Source organism: Astatotilapia calliptera, chromosome 17, assembly GCF_900246225.1.
Source record: "Astatotilapia calliptera chromosome 17, fAstCal1.2, whole genome shotgun sequence".
Lineage (NCBI taxonomy): Eukaryota > Metazoa > Chordata > Actinopteri > Cichliformes > Cichlidae > Astatotilapia > Astatotilapia calliptera.
In genome coordinates this window covers 29,639,550-29,662,175 of record NC_039318.1, presented here as the reverse complement: position 1 = coordinate 29,662,175, position 22,626 = coordinate 29,639,550, and the positions used below count along the sequence as shown (strand labels likewise).

Here is a 22,626-nt window from a genome sequence, read left to right as displayed (position 1 = left end):
CACAAAAGGAACGGCATCTTCCACACCCACCTTCTCCTGGTAAGCAAACTGCAAGGCGTCCAGCAGCTTGAAGAATATGAGAAGTCAGTGCAGCTGATCTGAAATCAGAGAAAGGAAACGTGGAGCAGAGTTGTTCAAACAGGCAGAGATGAGCATGAAACTGTGATCAGCCATGTGATCAGTTATAGGCGAATAGGCTTACATGCTATCCAGCAGTAGAAATTGCGGGCCTCAGTAAAGTCTACGCTCCGGTTACGGCCCTGACAGCATCCCTCCATAGAAACAAACACAACACTGAGCCAGAGGAAAACCTGGTCGGACCTGATGGCGGTCTGGCGCCATCTAGTGTTATGAAATCAAAATTTCCTGGTCGATCCGGTCTTCATCAACCAACCAGGAAAGAGGGCTTGCCGTGATCTGGACTGAGGCGGATGAGACCAGAAACCTTTGTTCTGCCTTTTCCTCCCAGTACCGAGTAAAACCTAGAGAACGTTCATACCTCCAACAACACTGCGCTCGTATTTTGCTGCTTGGCGATCGCAGATGGTCATTTTATTAATCAAACATTTGCAGAATTCATTCATTAGGCTTTATACATAAATTTTTTTCCCGATAGCTACAACCCGAGGGGGACAACTGGCCATTTTTTTCTGTCAGCTGCGAAATGGAAATAAAACGCGGAACTGAAAGTGGAAGCAACCGAGGTGCGTGTATCAGAATAAACAGGGGGGAAAAAATCACGGTATCTTATCTTATATGATCCCCGATCTTTGTGTTGGTAACAATGATTTTTACAGTGACCTCAACGATAACGGCGATTGCCTGCTTCTGTTCTCTGTTGATATTCCTGCAGTATTTGGAGAAGGACTCACTTAATCCACAGTTGATCTCATTAGAAAGTGATGGTTGTTTTCCTTCACTCCGTCAGTGGTTTGGGCTAAACATCTGTGCTATCAGAGCATTATTTCTACTTACTAGCCGTATTACCTCTGCCAGAAATCCAATAGCTTGTGCATCCTGCATTATAAAGGTCAGCAATAAGTCGTGTAATCCGTGTTGTGAGTTTGTGGGGGAGTTTGATGGATGCCGCTGTCAGTGCACCTCGGAGCAGCGCTGTCATGTCATTATTTTACGCAGCACTTTGCCACTACACGTCAAATTAACTTATGCATCCTGTGCCAGCATATAAAGCGTCAGCCGTCAGGTGGATGCTGTTCACTCAGGATCCTCAAAGAAAGGCTGTCGCAGCTTGTTTGCACTTATTCTGAGGTAGTTTCCCTTTTGTTTTGATTTTGTTTTTTGTCTTTCTTAGCGTATTTACTTAAATTACATCCTCTTTTCAGGCAGACAGGCTCACATCACAAAGAAATCCAACATAACAGAGGTGATTTAGTGACTTTCTTGAAAGTTAGGAGCGAAACATCATTGCGAGGCGGACATTCAGATAAGAAAATGAATGAAAAACCTTTCTAAAATTTTCTGTAAAGCTTGACCTGCTTGCTGATTACCTAAGAAGTTCTCACAAAGTGTGAAGCCAGCTTGATATAAATCGCTGCTGCTGTAGGACACACGGTGTTGTAGGCCTGTAACAAAACAATAAGACATTTGTCTCTGTTGTGGTTTTGCTTCTTCTCTCCTACTCTTCAGGTAATGACCTTCCCCTCCGTTATCTTCGGCTCCTGGCCCCACCCTTGCAGCTTTTATCAGCTGGAGTGTGGCAAGTTGTGCAGCAGGGACTTGTGGATCACTACGGGATGCTGGAAGAGTTTGTTACCATGGTGACGGAGCTGGTCCCAGAGCTGATGAGCTACAGTCAGAGGGCTCAGCTCATCCTGGGACTCAGGGCCAGGGTCAGTAGTGTTTACGTTTTGGTCATACTGAGAGGAAGCTAAAGCTGTAGTCATTTAAAAATATCTGATTTTTGTGTATAACCAGCTGGTTCTGGAGCTGTGTCGAGGGGAGCATCCAGTGGATATGCAGATCATTCAGCCACATCTGGACAGAATAAAAGCCCCTGTCAGTACTGCCAAGGATCACCACGTAAGTGAACTTTAGCAGGAAAATGCACAGCTGTGTAAAAGCTGAGCGCTAGGTTGACTTAGCACATACCTGCTATGCAGTGAAGAAGTCCTCCTTGTTTTGTTTGGGGGGGGGTTCTCATTAAGTAAAACTAGAGTGAGTTATTATACTAGTACATCTTAAAAATATATAGTGTCATTTAAACATTTGGGGGGGGGGGGGGTGCTATTTAATTTAAAAAAGAACTTTCATATATTCAAGATTCATTATACGTAGTAAAATAATTAAGGCCTTTCTTTGTGTTTGTTTAGATAATTATGGCCACATTTTAAAAGAATTGATTAAATTGATACTGAAATGGTATAAATACCAGTTCAACCTGCTGACTTGACAGTTGTCCAGATGATGATCATCGACACCCTTCACAAGGAGGTTAATCCACAGAAGGTCACTGCTGAAAAGGCTGCCTGTTCTCAGAGTTCTGTATCGAAGCACATTAACTGAAAGTTTGCTGGAAGGGAATAGTGCGGTGGGAAACTGTGCTTGGACAACAGGGCGCAGCTTTGAGAGGATTGTCAGTAAAAGTTGATTCAAAGAATTTGAGGAAGGAGCGGACTGGGGTTGGTTTCAGTATTATTTCCGGGCATTTCATCTGGAAATCAAGATCTTAGAGGAAAGAGTGGAGTCACTAATCTAAAATGTTTGAAGTGCCGTGTGAAGTTCCTGCTGCCTGTGAGGATATCAGGGTGCCAATTCATCTGCTGGTGTTGGTGGTGGTTGGTGATGTTACAGCACGTCTGCGTTCACCTGCTGTGAAGCTCATGCCAATCTACTTTTTCAGCAGGACTTACCACTGCCTACTGTGACTATTACATGGTTTGCAAACTATGTTATTCCTGTACTTGATTGGCCAGATAACTTGGCTGACGGGAACCCCACAGAGAATCTATTAGAGGAAGAGGAAGGTGAGAAACACCCAACCCAATAACACCCAAAGATGAACTGAAGGCTACTTTCAAAGCAACCTGGGCTTCAGTGTCACCTCAGCAGTGCCACTGATGTGGTAAAGGAACCTCGACTAGGAGCCTACTTAGTGTTTAAATCCACAGGAAATAGTTTTGAGATTTATTTTAGGAAATATTTTAACTATTTGAGACACTGGACTTCTGATTTTCATGAGCTGTAAGAATATATTCCTCTTTTTTTTCGTGTGTGTGTTTATATCAGGTCACCATCAACCACGTGGAGGAATCGGAGGTGAACTTTGTGGAGCTGGTGCATTCGTTACTGGAGGATCCCTCTGAAAGAAAATATTTTTTCCAGGTGAGACATCTTGCAGAGACAAACCAGACACATTCAAGCTTTCAGGAAGACTTCAGTAACTCTGATAACACTCTCAGAGTCATCTCAGAATTCACATCATGCCCGACCTTGAGGGTAGATGGAGTACAGTATCAAAAGACTAAATGAGGATTCACTTTTGTCAGCCAACACCAGAAACGTGAGGCTGAAGTGGGCTCACCAAAACTGAGCTGCTGAAGATTGGGGGTGGGGGAGGGTGTAGCCTGGTCTGATGTGTCTTGGTTTCTGCTGAGGCACACAGATGGTAGAGTTACAATTTGGCATCAAAAGTGTGTCAACTGTAAAGGCTGCTGGTAGCGGTGTAGTCATATGGGGATGGTTTCTTGGCACATTTTTGCCTCTTTTGAACCATTAGGACACCGTTGCTGGTATGAAGCTGTTATGATGCCTCTCAGTTTGTGGCTTTTGTGGCTTTCTTGATCAGAAATGTATAGTACTGGTTCTAGATTACTCACCAGCACCCAGATATTTTTGGTCCTTTAACTTGTTGAACTCTAATTCCTGGTGACACAGGCGGAACATCTGGTTTCACAGGCTGTGCCGCCTGGTCTGTTGTTTAAATATAGACATGTGTGGTATCGACAGAAACTTCAGAATCTCAGCTAAAAGCTCCCAAAATTATTTCTATGACTGCCAAACACAGCTCAAACGACAAACAATCAAAGATAGCACGAAAAGATGTAAACGCAAAGTGTCGAGTCACCTGCCAGCATGTACGCGGACAAGCAACGTCTCTGCTGAAAGCGCAGAACTCACAGATTCCAAAACTCCAAGTTTCATCACACTCCAAACAAAATTTACCACACTAAACTAAACACACAATTACCTTTGCTCCCTTGCTTCTAAAAATTCCACCACGATAAAACCGCTCCTGCCGCACACTTCCATCTCCCAGTGTGCTTCAAGAGCAGCTTCCCATCGCTATTTTGTCTTATTCACTTATTTACACACAGATGCAATACACACCACTCTGCGTACTTTGCGGCTGTCCGTGTTTTTATTGCTTTGTTTTGCAGAAAAGACCTCTGACAATAAAAGCCTAATTTCTGCTATTCAACACCTAAGAAATGTAAGCTTTCGTAGATGGTGCCAAATTGCCAAAAGCTTAGCTATGCTTCCAATAAAACCTCTGAAGTGACTTTGCTCTGTGTCACTTCAGCAGCGTCCATCTTTGTCTAAATGCTGATTCATGGCTTTCTTTAGTTTTTGGTCTACTGCAGCAGATTTTCACAGGGGTTATGTGCTATAAGAGACACAAAAAAGGAGTCCAGGAAAGACTTCTTCATATTTTGCTTTGTTCAATCCTCAGTACCTTTGACACAATGGCATTTGCTGTGATGGTTACACCTAAGAGTAATTCTCACAAGTGTAAGCTTTATTTTCATATCAAGATGGTTTACACAGATTTTGTAATTGTAGAGAACTAATCGAATCATTTTGGGCATGACATTTTCAAGCAGGAGCCTCAGAAAGTCCCTGGGGTTTTAAAAGGTTAATCATGGTTTAAATATCACTATGAGATGGAGGCGGCAACAACTTTACATTTTCCAATGGCTACTTCAAGTAAAAGTGGCCTTAAAGTGGCTTTATGAGACATCACAGTGAGTTCAGTGGCCTCCCCAGACACCTTTGGGATGTGGTACAACTGTGAAGTTGACTGATGTTAGACATGTCAGCACGTGAAATCCACGAAAGAGATGAGGCTGTATATGCATTAGGAGGTGCTTTAATTACGGGTCTCTATAACATAAGGCACAGATGATAAATAAGAAGACAGCTCTAAGTTTGGTGCAGGGAAAAGCCTGTTCTAACGTTTGAGTCTAAGGTTTATTTTTTAGCACCTGGCGGCTCTTTTTTACTTCTGATCCGTAAATAATCTGCATCTTTCACGTGATTCTGTTTATTTTGAAAAGTCTCAACAGGATCTTGAGCTTTATTGTGAAAGGTTAATGTGGAACATGAACAAGCGGACACGCGATGCTGTTACCGTCGCTGTTGCTAACCACAACTCATAAAAACATGCGCTTGTCCGTCCATAGTGTGGTTATATAAAATATAAGAGAAAGAGAGAACTTTAAGAAATGAATATAGCCACTACAGTGACCATCAAGACGATGAAAAAATACTGTCGTAAACAGTTTATTTTGTGACACCACGAAACAAACGATAGCTAAAATGAAACATAGACGTTTTTATATCGTCATCCGATATATATCTTTATATCGAACAGTCCTAATGTTTCCTGACAGCACCCCTTTATAGCTGTACCTCTCTTAACCAAGGGCATTCAGTTAAAATTTAAGGAAGTCCAGTTAGAGAAAAGTTCCTCAAACAAAGTTGAATAAATTCATTATAACTAAATGCAATATATTTTGAAGTAACCTAATATTTGTAACAGTATCTGTATATAGTTTACAATTTGGTGGCAAGAGCTTCTTGGCTCTGGACGGAGGCAGTCACACTTTCTCCCTTATCTTTCCTGCTTGGCTTCTCATGTCTTTTGTATAGTCTCGCTTATTCTCTAACCCTAAGAGAGTCTCCCAGACTTGTTCTCTAAAAACCTAAAGAAGAATTATGGATTTGATCAACTGGTCCCTAAATGCAATTGACACCCTCCTCTCGACGAGAAGCCTGAGTTCGGGAGAGCCCGTGACAAGACATTGAAGACACCTTTCCGGAACCATGATAACAGGGTTCTTGCTGATCGGCGCTGGCTTGGCCCTGGGCTTGGCCCTGGGCTTGGCCCTGGGCTTGGCCCTGGGCTTGGCCCTGGCTTATCAAAGAATAAAGAAAGCTGAAACGGCTGTTCAAATCCCCACAAGGCTGCCCGCTATGTTGATTGGAACGATGGAGCGAGCTGTGGCTTCTCAGAATGGGCTCAGATGCAGCACGGATGACATCTTGGAGACGCTTGCGGGTGCTGTGAGTACTGAGACCGACCGACAACATCTGACAACATCTCGGAGAGGCTCACGGCTGTCGTAAACGCTCATGCTCTATGAGCAAACTGGATAACATCTCGGTATGGATGGATAACATCGTGGAGAGGCTCGCAGCTCTCCAACGAAAACCTGTGACCAGTGACGGACGTTAGACAACTGTAAAATTGGAAGCAGTTTGTTTGCACTAACCAAAACAGCTACCATCTTCATCTCATGCGGCCCCCTGGCGCCAGCTGGATGCTCAAGGCAAAAACTGACAGGAATAACAATTCTCCCTTAGATAACAAGACCGTGTTGTGACTTTCTCCCTCCTCATTCAAGGCCACTCGCGTCGACCGAGGACTGTTGACTTTTGCCTAACTGGGTGAAGGGACCCTGCACTCACCCCCCCCCTCCAAACGCCTTCGAAGCTTATGTCTTCTATGTTGTGAGATGTGCTGATTCATGTGCTGAGATGTTTTTTTCTGTTCTTAAACTGATCTGAGCTCTGTCTGGGGGGAGTTATTTTTTTCTCCTTGTCTTTGCTCGTGTTGTGCATTTTCCATTGTTATATCTCTCTGGCCTGTCTACCCCATGTGATGTTTGTGTAATGTATGTATGGTCGGAAGGGTAAGATGGAGCTGGCACGGCTGGCAGCCTTAACCCAATTTCCCTCGGGATGAATAAAGTATTATCAATCAATTGAGTTTGCATTGAAAAATTACACCAAAAAAAAGTTTTTGAGAAGTTTCAATTAAAAAATAATGAAAATGTGTAGTCTATCCATCCACTTTTTTCTGTGGTCCGTCTATTGGTGACTTAGGCTCTTAATCATTCTGTGCCTTTCTTTCTCACTTGCAGGAAATCTTCCCGGTATATTTTGGCTCAAAGTACGACGCAGCACTAGAGATGCTGGTGTGGGAGTTCATATCCAGACTGGAGGAGCTGCTGCCCGTCCCAGACTTCACACAGGTGCTGTGTATCTTTGTGCTCATCCGTGCCAGGCATCACTAGCCTGTTGCCTGATAATGATTGTTACATGACACTTCAGCTCTGTTTTGTCTGTCCCGCTTAACTGTATAAATGTTAACATGTCCAGATTGGAATTACATTAAGAGACATTTAGCGCTACTGTGGAGACAGCAACACGTGAACATGTGAATTTATTGTTGATTAGTTTTGCTTGTTTCTTCTTTTTTTTTAAAACCTGTTGTAGTTGTGCATCATATTAACACAGTGCACCTTATCTGTCTCCACTGGCACGTTTCCAAACTGAACAGCCATCAAAGGCTGACTGGAGCACAAAGACTCAGCTGGGGCTCAGCTGTCTGTACCGCTGTGGAGAAAGGAGGGTTAACAGGGTGCACGCTCACCAGGGCCTCCCAAAAGGCTCATTCCCTTTTTAGTACTGAGCCACTAGAGAGAAACACTAGAGCAAAGCTAAATTAGAAGCAGTCCAGAGTATTAGAAATACACGTGTTCACATCAACTATATTTAATTACATGGATCACATATTCTAGCATTAAGTCTCTTCAAATGAATTTAAATTCTTTATTTAATTCTATGATATAGATCATTTTGGCTGTATAAACAATTAATTTAACTAATATAATAAATAATTGCAGAATTACCAAAATTAAGACCTTGATTTTTCTTTCAGTTGGCCGCCTTGCTCAGAGACACGCCGTCATTCCTAGACGACTGTTTGCAAACCCTTTTCCCCCCGGAGGACATGAAGGCTGTACTTGAACACCACAGAAACCTCGGCCATTTTAAAGAGAAAGGTACTGCGGGCACGCACTGGTGGGAGATAATTGCACTTCACCGTGTCCTGAAATGTGTCGAGAGAAAGGCTCGTAGCTCAGCGGCACTGGAAATGTGGCGCGAGGGCGTTCTGAGATTCATAAATTGAAAATGTTATTTGCAGGTAAAATATTCATGCTTACTTTGAACTCTTGTTGTGTTGTTGTCACAGGAGTGCTATGTTTTTCTCTCCATTAATTTTGCTACTTAATTCCCCATACTTCCTAAATTATGAATCCCAAAGCCTTGTCATAAAAAAAAAAGCTCACTGGAGTTTGTGTCATTCAGTTTTATTTATGCAAGACGTAGTTATTCTCAAGGCGCTTTAGAGTCTGCGGTAAAGGCTTTACACTATTATAGACAGACATCCAGTCCCTTTGTGAGCAAGCATTTGACAACAATGGAGAGAAAAAACGTCTCTTCAACAGGAAGAAACCTCCGGCAGAACCAGGCCCTGAGAGGACAGCCATCTGTCGCCATCAGCTGTTGGGGAGGGAAAGCCAGGAGAGAAAAGTAGAGCAAAAAGAGATCACAAAGAAATGCCTAGACAGCCTGTTTATGTTTATTTCAGTTGGAGTTTGGACATGTCTGACAGCTGTTTTATTTGTGTTTAAGTTGAACCAGAGCTTTAATAACAGTCTAATCGCTCAATTGTAGATCCCAGATTATTACCCATGGATGACTGCATCCTCACCTCCCTGTCACTGCCTCCTGGGACCAAAACTGTCATGGAAACAGCCTCCTGCTCACCTGCTCTCAAAGACTCCGACCACAAAGGACTTCTCAGCGCTCCCGTCAACGCAAGCAGCACGGAGAAGTCAAGGAGGAGCTCTGAGCCGATCAGGCAAGGACCGAGGGAGACGAGGGACTCTGGCAGTTGGCAGCTGCAGGCTAGAGCTGGAAACATTTCTCAGGAGAGGAAAGTACAAAACATAATTAGCACACTGCCATGCGACGAAACCATAGACCTCACTACATCCAACGAGACTGCAGACACGGATTCAGAAGCCAGTGAGAACAACCAAAGCTTGAGGGCAGCTCGCATTCTCAGGAAGAGGAAGCTGAGCGGAGGTGTGGACATTCCCACAAAGCAGCAGGAGACTTCAGCTTTCTTGTAAGGTTTCCATATGTTAATATATGTTTTATTCATTTGTTGCTAACAAACGGTCGACATCACATGTTTGCGTCTGTCCATAACTTTATCTGTTTGATCAAAGTCATGCTAGGATGTAGGTCTACTGGTCCGCCTTTAATGTTTGGTTCAGACTGAAATCTCTCCCCAGGACGTAAATGATTTCCTATTAAATTTTCAGCAGATGTCTACACTGCAGAGAGCGTGAATGCTAATATAGAGTCATGCGAAATAGAAAGTACAGGTTCTCTCATTCACGAGGTTTGTTTATAAAAATCATCTGGTCCTTAGCAGGACTTAAAATTATGGAAATACAACCTCAGATGAACAACAAGGCGTGACATATTTCACAGAGTCATTATTTATTTAACAAAAAAAAAGAGCCAAACTAGAAGAATAAGCAGTGTGTAAAAAAAGTACAGTGATCCCTTGTTTATCGCGGTAGTTGCGTTCTAAAAATAACCAGCGTTAGGTGAAGTCCATGAAGGGGCCAACTTTATTTTTTCCAATTATTTTAGATCTTTTAAAGCTGTAAAGCCCCTCACTACACACTTTATACGCTTTTCTCAGACAGGCATGAACATTTTCTCGCTTTCTCTCTTGTTTAAACACTCTCAAAGTTCAAACCTTCGTGGAAAAATAAGTTCAGTATTATAAAATGAAACCAAAGATCAAACCCTGTTTTCAGGGCCAGAAGATGGGAATAGAGCAGCTGCCAGAGAATTCAACATTAATGGATCAATGTTACGGAAGTAGAGGAAGCAAGAAGAATGAGTTGAGTAAAGTTTATCTGACTGTTTTGTTTCGCTTAATGCTCCTTATAATTTGGTGTGCCTTTATGGTCCGAAAACTTCTACTTTCCTTTAGCATGTCCAGAAGTCCAACTTTTTGTGCGATGGTTAGCATCTTCCTCTGCGTTTTGGGTGCAACCGCAGGTGCCTTTGACGGTGCAAAACGTTTCGTCGACATTGTTGTGCTTGTTGGGGAGAAAACTTACAAACAAACAGTACAGCACTTCAGAGTCACACTGCTAGCGATCGAAGATTTATGTACATTTGACAACCTGAACACATTCTGTACTGTACAGGAGACAGTGCCTCTAGGAGACAGTGGTCTACAGCCGATCAGGACGCGGAACACAATGTGCCGTAAAAAAAATTTGCACAGAAAAAATCCACGCAACAGCGAGGCCGTGAAAGGTGAACCGCGTTATAGCGAGGGAGCACTGTACACCTTTACCACTTGCTTGGGTCAGTAGCATCCAGTTGCTGCTCATCAAATGCACTTAAATAACTGATCATCAGCAGTGATCTTAGAGAAGAATAGCAGCTAGCTGTCAATCTGCAAAGGGTAATAAAGCAATTTCCAAACAATTTGAAGCCATCGATCTAAAGTGAGGAAGATTATTTATTAGTGGAAAACGTTTTAGGCATGTTTTTTGTTTCATTTCTTTTCACAGAAAGCTGTGCATAAATGAATGAATTGCAGCAAAGCTATAAAAAAAATGGGCCAAAATTCCTCCACAGTAATGTGAAACATTGATAAAGTCACACGGTGTTGTTGGTAATGGTGGTTGATCATAGAGTGCAATTCATTTTTTACACACTCCTGTATTTCAGTTAGAACAGCGTTAAATAAATAATTACATTTGATGAGAAAACGGTTTGTAAGCGAGCAACTCCAATCGTAGTTTTTTAACCTTTGCAGGGAGTCCTCAGTGGATGATGAGAATTCAGGTGAATCTCCTCTCATCTCCATATGGGGAGATTATACAGGTGTGTGCAGTTTATACATGGTCTCAATCTAATATTTGGTTTTGTATTTCTAAGCATTGCTTTAACTGAGTCTTCGTGTTTCATTTCAGACTCTCAGGAGGGCTCTTTTCCAGTTGTAACGGACACAAAAGTTCCCTGGTCGGATGAGGAGACGCTCCATCTTCTCGACATCTGGGGGAAGGACTCCGTGCAGCGAGCTCTGAAGGGCTGCTTGAAAAACCGCCACATATTCACCCAAATTGCACAAAAGATGGCAGAGAGGGGCTACATGAGGACAGTGGAGCAGTGCCAGACGAGGATCAAACGACTGAAGAAGTGCTTCCGTCAGAACAAGTGGGCATTTAACGACACAGATTTTGAAGCTCTCGCTGACGTTTGTCAGATATGTTCACTGATCCTGTTGTTTTCTCCCTGATCTGTCGCCGGAGGGAACTCCAGGCTGGAGCATAAATTTTACACACAGCTGGATCAGGTCCTCGGCTCATCGGCTTCCTTGGCCGTTCCTGAGATCACCTACGACGTTGAGGAAATTATCGATGAAGACGAGTCCCGAGACGGTGATGATGACTTGCAGTTTGTCGGACAAACGGGCCACCTGGAAATTGGTAGGAGGTCACATATTTGTACTTAAGTTTAACTCTTGCAGCACAATTGTTAGTGACATTAAAAGCTTTTCTGTCTTTTAAGGCTTCATACAATTTTGCATCTGAAAGAAATGCTAAGGATTACAGAATTTACTATTTTCCCTCTGACTCGTAATGCTGTTTGTCCGTCCAGTCTTTGAATCCAGATGTTTAAGTCTCATTGCTACAGTCGTATAAAATCATGCACAAAGCCGTGCAGGCTGCCATTGCAAACATTTGTGAAAGAGTGGGTTGATCTAAAGAGCTCAAAGAATTCAATAATAATAATAATAATACATTTTACTCAAGGGCGCCTTCAAGAAACCCAAGGTCACCTTACAAAAGAACAAAATTAATAAATGGAGCAATAGTCATAAAATACATAAAATGAGTTCACTTCTCTGGCTCTTGACGAAGGCGGTCACACTTTCTCCCTCTCCCTTCCCTTATCTTTCCTGCTTGGCTTTCTCATGTTTCTGTCTAGTCTTGTCTGCTTCTCTCCCTCTACCCTGGAAGAGTCTCACAGTCTGTTCTCTAAAACCTAAAAGAGGAATTATGGATTTGATCAACTGGTCCCTGAATGGAATTGACAACCTCTTCTCGACGAGAAGCCTGGATTCAGGAGAGCCCATTGAAGATATCTACCTTTTTGGAACCATGACAACAGGGTTCTTGCTGATCGGCGCTGGCTTGGCCCTGGCTTATCGAAGAATAAAGAAAGCGGAAACAGCTGTTCAAATCCCCACAAGGCTGCCCGCTATGTTGATTGCAACGATGTTGGAGCTTGTACTTAAGTTTAACTTGGAGAAGCTTGCGGGTGCTGTGAGTACTCCGACAACATCGCGGAGAGGCTCACGGCTCTCCAACGGGAATAGTGAGGAACCGGTAATGGACATTAGACCGACTGTAAAATTGTCATGCAGTGGTTCGCACTAAAGCAAGAACTCCACCATTATTTCATGCGGCTACCATATCGGCGCCAGCTGTGGTCTCAAGGCTGGAGCTGAATGTAACAAACAGTTTCTCCCCTGATAACAAACTGTGTTTAGACTCTTCATTCCAAACGCCCTCGTACGCTTATCTCCAAGGTCGAGTCGGACGGCGGGTCTGGGCCCAGCGCTGGAAAAATAGCGGCAGGGCAGGATGGCTGTGTCTGCATCGGCTTACTTCTCACCCCTGCTGCTTGTCACGTGCTTCGTGATATTGTGATGTGGACATTTGTGTGCTCTTTGTGACTTGCTCATTGTGTTGTACATTTCAGTGTTTTTCCGTAATACTACCGGTCTCCGACCTGTCTCCCCATGTGATGTCTGTGTTGTGTATGTAAGCTTTGTTGATAAGACGTGCAGACGGGACAGTAAGATGAATAGCAGATGAGGATCTGAGAGGGTGGGAAACAGTGGTGATCTGAAGCAGGTCACACAAATAGGAAGGAGGAGATTTATGGATACACAAGTAAGATTTATCCTGATGTCTATGGGTAACCAGTGAAGCTGCTGAAGAACTGGGGTAATATGAGCTCTTGACGGAGTGCGAGTTATGACCCGAGCTGCAGAATTTTGAAGAAGTTGGAGTTTATGAAGGGACCTTATAGGGAGACCAAATTAGGAAGTAATCGATACGGGACGCAATAAGACTATGGACAAGGATGGCAGCAGCATGGGGAGTAAGGAAGGGACGGCTTGGGTTTCCATAAATAACCAGAGTCGGTTAATATTACGTAATTCGAGCGTGATGGTGTAATAGGATGCCTCTGTTGCCTTTGTTGAAATTTCTTCCCTCCTAGATATTCCACACTCAGCTATTAGTGGTATTATTTCAAAGTGAAAGCATTTATTAACAGTAGCAAATCAACCACAAAGTGGCAGAGCATGTGAGGTAACAGAGTGGGGTTGTTGAGTGCTGAGTCCGTAATAGTCGCCCATACTCTGCTAACTTAATGTCTGCATAGTCCATTAACATCAGCACAGGAACTGTGTATGGGAGCTTCATGGCTTGGGTTTCCATAAATGGTTAGCCCCTGCAGGTGCAATGTGGAGGTGGTCCAGTACTTTTTGTCCACATCATACGTAGAGATGTGTCCATTTTTTTTGGACACAGTATTGTTTTGCTAAAAATGGAATTAATACTTCTGACAAAATTCTGTGATTTGTTATTTTAGGAACGAGAAGCGTTCCCTGGACAGACTTGGAGACCTTGGCCCTGATCAACACATGGGGTGAAGATAAGATGCAGCAGGAGCTGAGGGGAATGCACAGAACCGGGCACATTTTTTCCATCATATCCAACAAAATGGCCACACAGGGTTTCTCCCGGACGCCAGAGCAGTGCCAGACGAGGTTAAAAAGGCTGAAATCGAACTTCAGGCAGTGCTACCAAAACAAGTATGTGTGCTCGGAGTGGAAAGAGTAAAAGAAAAGTTTTCGATTTGTAAACCTAATATCTCTGCTCTTTTGTTGTCCCTGCACTGTAGCCTGAAAGGACAGGAGCAAGTTCGGTGCAAGTTTTACAACGAGCTGGGAAGAATTCTAGTGAAAGACTTCCCTTCAGTTCCACAGCTGGAAGAAATACCAGGAGAGCCCGAAGAACGCAACTTTCCTGCCTACACTCATCCAGACATGGGTAAGCTCAGTTTCTCTGCTCAGGAGGACCGTTTAGATAAACAGCCTGCTTCCCAATTTGTTTGCACTGATTGGCTATTGCTTGGTCGAGACATCAGCTGACAAGGAATCTATTGAGCTCATTGCTCCTTTTGGGCAAAGAGCCAATGAGCTCCTGCTATGGCATGGCATAGCAGGAGCAATCGCTACTCTTCAGTGAGTGTTGGTAAGGTTTTAGTAAAACTAGATTCATTTGTAGTGGATTTCCTGTTTGTGAGCCTCCTGGATTTCTCATTTGTTTGTGCAGTACTGCCAAGCAATGACAGCAAAACTTGGAACTTTCTTTCTCTGCTTCCCACATTACAATTGTGATCATGAGCCAGATGAAGTACTACGTCGAGGCAGTTAAATGTAGGGAAGTACAAGATACATGAGCAAAGCTCCACATTATAAAAATCACCATTTGTTTTTGTACTTTCTGATTTTGCCCTCTGGGGGGCGCTGTGGACATGTAACAGATATCTAAAGTTAGAAGTGAATGCTTGTTTTTCTAAATTTTGCACCCACACTTCTTCCATGACTTTGTGTATATTTATTATTATTTCTGTTGTCAGTTTGTTGTATTTAGTAACTGTTTTCTTTATTTGTGGTTCAATTTGAAAACCAGAAATTATATTTAACAGCATAAACTTTTGTGTTTATAACTAACTGACTGAGATATACAGAATGGATATCTGCCTTCAGATCATAATCATCTCACTATAACATAATGTAACCTTTTCTTTCACATAATCCATCAGTAGAGTACATGGCAGCAGAATCGATGTAAAGCACAGTGCTGTGCCCAAGCCTTGAGCCACTCATCATTTCCTTATATTCCAAGTGTTCTTAAGCTATAGTTCTCAAGGTCTTTCATAGTTTTTCTTTGAGCATTGAAGCTTTTTCACTCATTTTTAATGCAGTTCTTGTATCTTATTGTTTTCAGAGAAATGAAAGATACTTAACTCAGACCTACGAATCATTCAAGCATAAGACAACATCTATCTTCTTGCAGGATGAACCAGTACAGTATTAACACATAACAGACAACTTGGCAAAAGAATAAATATAATAAAAAATGAAGGATATCTTTGGGCACTTTGTTACTAGCAGTGTGTTGCAAAAGATATCATTTGTTACCTTTTTTTTTTTTTTTTAGTTGATTCTATGAAAAATGCCAAAAATGCCATAAGATAGTTTGACAGATATAAAGTAGTATTTTTGCACCTACAAGGTGATTCTCAAAGAGCCTTTTGCTGAAAACTTTGCATGGTTTGCAGTGTTTTCTTTTTAAAAAATGAGGAAAGAGGACAAGTGAAGGACAAAAGAAGTGGTGAATGTAAAAACTATCATCAGATGAACAGTATCTGAAAGTCATGAAGAATAAAGAAGCTCGTGGCTTCTATGGTGTATTTCAATTTATATTTTCACATTTCAATAAATCGCTGTTCCAATCTTCTGAGCAAAATGTAAAGAAATGAGAGGTAGCTCAAGACTTTTGTACGGTATTGTAGTTATCTAAAAAAAAAAAGTGAAATAAGGGATTGTGTATTGATGTGTTTCCTTTTTTATTTCTGCCTCTTCAGAGTCTGCTGTGGAAATTCAGGAGGACAGGAGGAAAGTCCCTTGGTCAGACAAAGAGACGATCATCCTTCTGGAGATCTGGGGAGACCCTCAGGTAAAGCACAATGTCACAATCCATGCACTCCCCAAAAAATCTTTCGGAAATGTCCATAAATTTCCTGATAATCTCACTTTATTGCTGCTTCATTCTGTATTACTTCACTTTACTACTTTTACACGGAATTCTACCTTCCTTCAGGTCCAGCAGTGCCTTAGACGCTACCCACACAACGGTCACATTTTCACTGAAATTTCAGAGAAGCTTGCCGCTAACGGCTACTCCCGCAGCCCCGAGCAGTGCCACACGAGGATCAAACGTCTGAAGGGGAACTATCGCCAGTGTCGGGAAAACATGAGGTAAAAACTGCACATCTGGAGTCCCGCACCGTTGGAGTGACTTTGTTTTAACGCACCTGTCTTTCTGCCTCTAGCTCATCTGGGACTGACAGAGTCGACTTTAAATTCTATGATCTGCTGGAGCAAATTTTGGATAAGCAGCCATCAACGTCGTCTACCATGGTAACAGACTCCATCGAAATATCAGAAGACTCCAACAGTGAATCAGTAACAGAAAGAGGTAAAATTTCTGTCTTCTACCCACCCCCTTAATGTTAACTCAGAATGGAAGATTGTTTTAATGCTTTTTCATGCACCACAGCTCTGAACTTCTTAAGACCTATTCATATCTATTATGAATGGGCTTTAATTTGCCAAGTTCCTGGTACAAAGTCCATGTGATGTGAGAATCTTGCAGGCGAATGCCTTTTCAATACACTGCAAGTGAGTGTGAATCATGTCTCCTACCTCCTGCACACACAGATGACACCCTCGCCTTAGCAAAACATAAAATTTCCAGAAACCAGAGCTTGTCTGACACAGAGTATCTACTCCTGCATGCTGCATGTGAGAAAGTAAAGGAAAGCGTAAACACCTCATGCACTGCAGGCTCAGTTTTTGCACTGCAGGCTCCTTGTTCTCCACCTGTTTTCTCCTTTGTCTTTCTCCAGACTGCATAGAACATAAGCCTGCTGAATATGCACCCAGAAATCTCCATAAACGCCTAAATAACTCTTGAGAATGAAATAAGCAACAAAAAAATTGCGCAAAAATCACTTAAATACTGATTAGCATGCAGCCACTATCATCACAGAACCTTTGTGTTCAGTTTGTGTCGGAGTTTTTATTTTACACAGAACAAAACTGCTGGATTCACACAGGGGTAAGATCAATAACAACTTCTTCAATCCAATTAGTGTATAACAAATCACCAGAGGTCCCTATGTAATACTAGACCCATGCTAATTGGCCTCAAAAAATAGTGAGCCCCAAATGCTTTCAGTAACTACATAATTTAAGCCATGTACTGTATGTGCGGATGATTATGATGACTTTAGACTAAAGTGAAGTGAAAGTAAAAATGAATTCAACACAGTTAAAAAAGTATTCCTAATCCCATTTTTCCCATTTTGGATGTTTTATACTCATGTTAAATTTCTGTGTCTCAATCACAAGACCCAGAAATCAACATGTCAGCTGAAAAGCCAGCAACCAGCTCTTGGACAGACGAGGAGACCCTGGTACTTGTCGATATCTGGGGTGAAGAAGATCTCCAGAAGGCCCTGAGGGGTTTCGTCCACAACGGCCACGTTTACGCAGACATTTCCGAAAGAATGCAGGACCTCGGTTTTTCGAAATCCTCGGAGCAGTGCCGCTGGAAGGTGAAGTCTCTGAGGAACAACTTTCGACAGTGCTACGAAAGGAAGAAGTGAGCTCAGTCTTTCCATCGGTTTACCTGTTTTTGTATCGCTCTCTCTGAGTGATGCCTCCGTAACTGCCGTTTTCATTCCCGCTAGATCTGGAAGAAAAGTTGATTACAAGTTCTACAGCCAACTGGAACAAATACTGGGACAGGAAGCGGTTTCTCTTGATGAGTATGATGAAAGGGATGAACAAGAGGAGCAGGATTCAGGTACAGAACACGCGCTCTGCATTAGATTAAAAATCAGCTACAAGTCAGGTATCTTACATGTGTGTCTACCTGTAACAGGTGCCGATGGTTTGAACACAACGTGGACAGAGCAGGAGACGGTTGCTCTCATTGAGGTGTGGGCCGCAGATGATGTGCAGCATGGCCTGAAAATATGCGTCCGCAATAGTCACATATTCGCCGAGATATCTGAGAAAATGGCTGCAATAGGCTACCTGAGGACAGCGGAGCAGTGCCACTCCCGGATTAAAAGGTTGAAGAAGACTTACAGGCGTTACTGCAACAGCCGCAGGTAAAAAACAAACAAACAACAATACATGCTTTATGCTTTTTGAGATGATCCAGGCTCGAATGTTGTTGGCCAGCTGACCGTGGATTTATGTTTTCCAGAAATGGAGGGCGGCCCACGGCGTTCCGATACTTCAACCTCCTTGCTCCGGTGCTTGGCGACGAGTCTATTTTTGCCCCTGTGGACAGTACCGATGCCACCTTACAACCTTTGATGGACAATGAGCCTGTCTTATGTGGGTTTACACAGCCAGTCAGTAATACACAGGGTTACTGTGCATATATGAACTAAACTGCCAAAGATGAACACAATAATAAAGGCGTTTCCTCGTTTTAGATGAGCAGCCCTCGACCAGCCGGCTCCTGGTCGACCTGAGCCGAAAGATGCCCTGGTCGGATCAGGAGACTCGCACACTGCTGGAGATCTGGGGTGAGGACGGCGTTCAGCTCACTCTGAAGGGCTGCCTGAAGAACCGACATGTGTTTGACTACATCTCAGAGAAGATGAACGACCGAGGATTTATAAGGACCTCGGAGCAGTGCTACACCCGCATTAAGCGTCTTAAATATGGCTTCCTCCATGAAAAGTCAGTAACGACAAGATTTTGATTCTCACTTATTCTAAACTTGTTTAGATGTTTATTGGTTTTAGTATTGGTTTTGCTTTTAAAATTTTTACATTTGACACGATCACGGGTGAAGGTCCATGTGAAGTCATGACAATCTCAAAAGATTTCAAGAAAGAACTCAACAGAGCATAAAGATGCTCTTTGTCGTTTACAGTAATTAGCATAAAAACTGTAATTAGAGTTCTGGTTGTAACTGTGAGTTTTTTTTACAAATGTAGGGGAGAGTTTAAATTCTTCAATGAGATGGAAAAAATCTTCAGGAAGGAACTGAAAGTCGACGACGTGGCCGCAGACACGTCGGCTGCAGATGAGCCAGATGACTACATACTCGAACTGGGCCCAAAAAAAGGTGTAACTATATGGAGTATGTCACAGTGTGTGTGGGGGGAGCTGCACAGATGTGATGTGTGCTTTGAAAGTGTTGATGAAGGAGTATAGAGAAGGGCACTGTTTCTTTGTGGAGCTAGAGAAACCATATGACTGGGTGCTAAGAGAAGTGTGGCAATGCATGAGGACAAAAATCAATGTTTCTTTTCTCACAGTCCCCTCAGGTAACCAGTGGGTGCCCGACAGCGCTAAGCTGCCCTGGAGCGACGGAGAGACCGAGGCCCTACTGGACATTTGGGGGAGCGAGGAGATCCAGGAGAACTTAAAGGGCAGCGCCAAAAACAAACAGATCTTCCTCCAGATCTCTCAGGTCATGACCAGCCAGGGCTACCTGCGCACTCCTGAACAATGTCAGTCCAGGATAAAGAGGCTGAGGGCTAATTTCAGGCACTTCCTAGAAGGCAGAAAGTAAGCTCAGCAGTTCATTGTTGAGAGGTTACAGGGCACCGTGAGGTGGTGGGATCATCCATAATGTAAACGTGTTTTTATCTTCTGAGCATATTCACACCTCAGAGTTATCAGATTGTAGCTTTTTGTCTTCTCATCAGTCCTGATGTTCTGTGTCGTGTTTTCAGAGGAGAGAAACAAGAATGCAAGTTTTTTGAGAAGCTGGTGCAGATATTTGGCAACAAGTACATAATAAACTCAGACCCACTGGCTGACGATACAGCTGAAGTCATAGGTAAGTCTGACAAAGGTATCTGTTATTTTAGCACAGATACAGCAGCTTTAAAAACGCATACTGTTTGTAGGGTTTACTTCATTTTTACACCGATGGAAACAAGTTATAAGTCTGTTTCCTGTTTCCGGTGTTTAAACTTCATTATTGTTTTTGCTTTTTTAAATCTAGATGTTGCACAGATATTGCTTCATTGATCAATTAAGGTCTTGGTCCATAAGTATTGAGACAGTGAGGCAGTGTTTGTAGTTTTGCCTCTGTATTACCACCACAGTGCAATTTAAGCGAAATAATAAAGATGTCTATGAGGTTCAAACTTTAACTGTCACCTGTTTTCAGAGGCTCAAAATGAATGAAATAAACTAACATAATTTTAAATTTGAGGATTTCTTTTTCATACTTTGATGAAATTCCTTTGCAGTCAGTGAGTCTCTGAAATCTCAGAGATCTCACCAAAGGCTGCCTCCCAGGCTTTTACTGCAGCCCCCTTCAGTTGATGCTTGTTTGTGGGTCTCTCTCTGCCTTCAGTCAATGCACCAGAATTTTGATTTGGGCACTCCTGAATCTTCTCCCCTGTCTCTCTCTGATCGGTTTATTTGACTTTTTCAGCCTAATGATGGCTTCCTTCACTTTTACTTACAACTTTGGACCTCACTAAGAGTTCCAGTAAATAGTTACCAAATGAAGGTTCAACACATGGAAGCGACTCCAGATCTTTTATCTTCTTGGTTTTTAACGAAGCAATGAAGAAACAAGGTTCACCTCCTTGTCGGCTGCTTGTTCGATTATTGTTAGGCCTCTGTGCATGAATATGGCTACATCTTCTAAATAGCTGATGAAATCTTTTTGTAAAACCCAAGGAATTAAAGCTGAAGGTCTGCACATCAATCACATCCTGATTTATGTAAAATCCACTCTGGTAGTGTGCAGAGGCAAAACTACAAAAACTGTGTCTTTGTCCAAAAACTTTTGATCCTAACTGTAGCTCCACATTTTGAGAAAAGTGTTCATTCATGAATTTACTAAATATAAGATCAACAGCAGGACTGCCAACATCACCTGTTCCCAGTCTCCTCTGGCTGTGTTTAGCTACTTAACTCATAAACATGAGAATAGTAAGAGCGTTAGTGAGTTAATTTAAAACAGTACACATAGTATTTACTTCTTAGAGCAGCAAACCAGCTCATTTACACGTTCTTCTTTTGGAAACTTGTTAACTGGGATATTTGTCAGTCTCAGTTTAATATCTAAAATGTTCCTCTCTGATCCAGAGGCATGAAATCATCCACGGTGACGATGACGCAGCAGCAGCAGAAGGACAAAGAGGAACATCCAGAGCAAGAACAAGAAACTGATCCTTACTGCTGTGTTGTTTACATGACAAAAGAGGGTCTGTCCTGTCTCACTCAAATGTACATTTCCCTCTGTTACCTTCTGCAGACACAAAGACCTACTTCAGGTAGCAATTCAGTGTGTGTGTGTGTGTGTGTGTGTGTGTGTGTGTGTGTGTGTGTGTGTGTGTGTGTGTGTGTGTGTGTGTGTGTGTGTGTGTGTGTGTGTGTGTGTGTGTGTGTGTGTGTGTGTGTGTGTGTGTCCCTCAGCTTGAGTGTCTTATTATTTAACATAGCCATGGAACAAAAACAGTGATACTCAGGATTCGAGGGACAGAAATGAATCTTTGACCCATTTGAATTCACACGAAATGCTCTGAACCTCCAAAAACATGTTTTCCTAGTAAATTTATTATTTTGTACTTGAAATTTAAGTGAGTGAATCGAAGCACAACAACAACAATAAATAAAAAAAGAAGAAAATACAAGTGAGGCCTTTGTTATAGCCTCACTGTTTGCCCTTAATTTATGTCTCACTTCTGAAATCTTGTGTATTTACACTTGTTTTTTAAAGTCTGTGTAGTGAAAGTTGAGCTCTTAAGTACTCAGTAGGAGTTAATGTTGTCCAGAATTTTATTTATTTAAATTATTTACATGTATATTCCAAAGTTTTACACTTTAAATATGTTAACACTTCGACCTTACTGAAGTACATGTAGAAGGGGTTTTTTCATATCCATTAAAAGAAACATGAGACATATCGTTGTGGAGTTTTTCTTTCATTTCTCCTGCTGATTTTTCAGCTCGGATGGTCGTTGAATATTTTATTAGATCCCTAAGAACTCGTGGAAAATGCTGTTTGTTAGGTGGTTGTTTAACAGGAATTATATTAGAAATTATGTTTATATTTGACCATCAAATCTTTAGTTTTGTCATATTGTACTTAAGCACAGCACAAAGATAACAGACGGGCTTACTCCAAGCAATAAAAACTGGTCAACAGAAACAACGGTCAAGCTTAACTGTAAGGAGCTGTAAATTTATCAGGAAAATGTTTTCTGTGGTCACAGACAAGAAAGCATGGACCTCAGTACAACAAGATATTTTTTGCAGATCTTTTATCTTTCTGTGTTTGACCAGGGTGTTTGGCTGCGCTTCTTGACTTCAAGTAAGTTGTTACACACTCCACTTCACAACTCATTCAACATTTTTTTTAGCTTAATATGTCAGTGCAACAGTGTTTTCTGTGCATGAGTTGAACATTGTATATGTGTATGTATATGTGTGTGTGTGTGTATATATATATATATGTATGTATATATATGTGTATATGTATATGTATATATATATATATATGTGTGTGTGTATATATATATATATATATATATATATGTATATATATACGTGTATATATATACATATACATA

At 42.1% G+C, this 22,626-nt stretch overlaps 1 protein-coding gene across 1 annotated transcript; it reads left to right on the top strand.

The window, feature by feature from the left end:
- The first annotated feature begins 436 nt into the window (after positions 1-436).
- On the top strand, positions 437-21,383 carry LOC113009061 (uncharacterized). The gene is made up of 24 exons (XM_026147125.1): positions 437-704; positions 1,648-1,850; positions 1,936-2,040; positions 3,247-3,342; positions 7,164-7,274; positions 7,964-8,087; positions 8,764-9,220; positions 10,946-11,013; positions 11,103-11,346; positions 11,452-11,618; positions 13,798-14,020; positions 14,110-14,258; positions 15,862-15,953; positions 16,098-16,255; positions 16,330-16,475; positions 17,411-17,663; positions 17,752-17,867; positions 17,946-18,177; positions 18,276-18,409; positions 18,511-18,760; positions 19,021-19,151; positions 19,345-19,597; positions 19,765-19,871; positions 21,140-21,383. Exons 1-24 carry the CDS (start codon positions 665-667, stop codon positions 21,145-21,147), a joined length of 3,867 nt encoding a protein of 1,288 aa, XP_026002910.1. The 5' UTR covers positions 437-664; the 3' UTR covers positions 21,148-21,383.
- Positions 21,384-22,626: the final 1,243 nt, after the last annotated feature.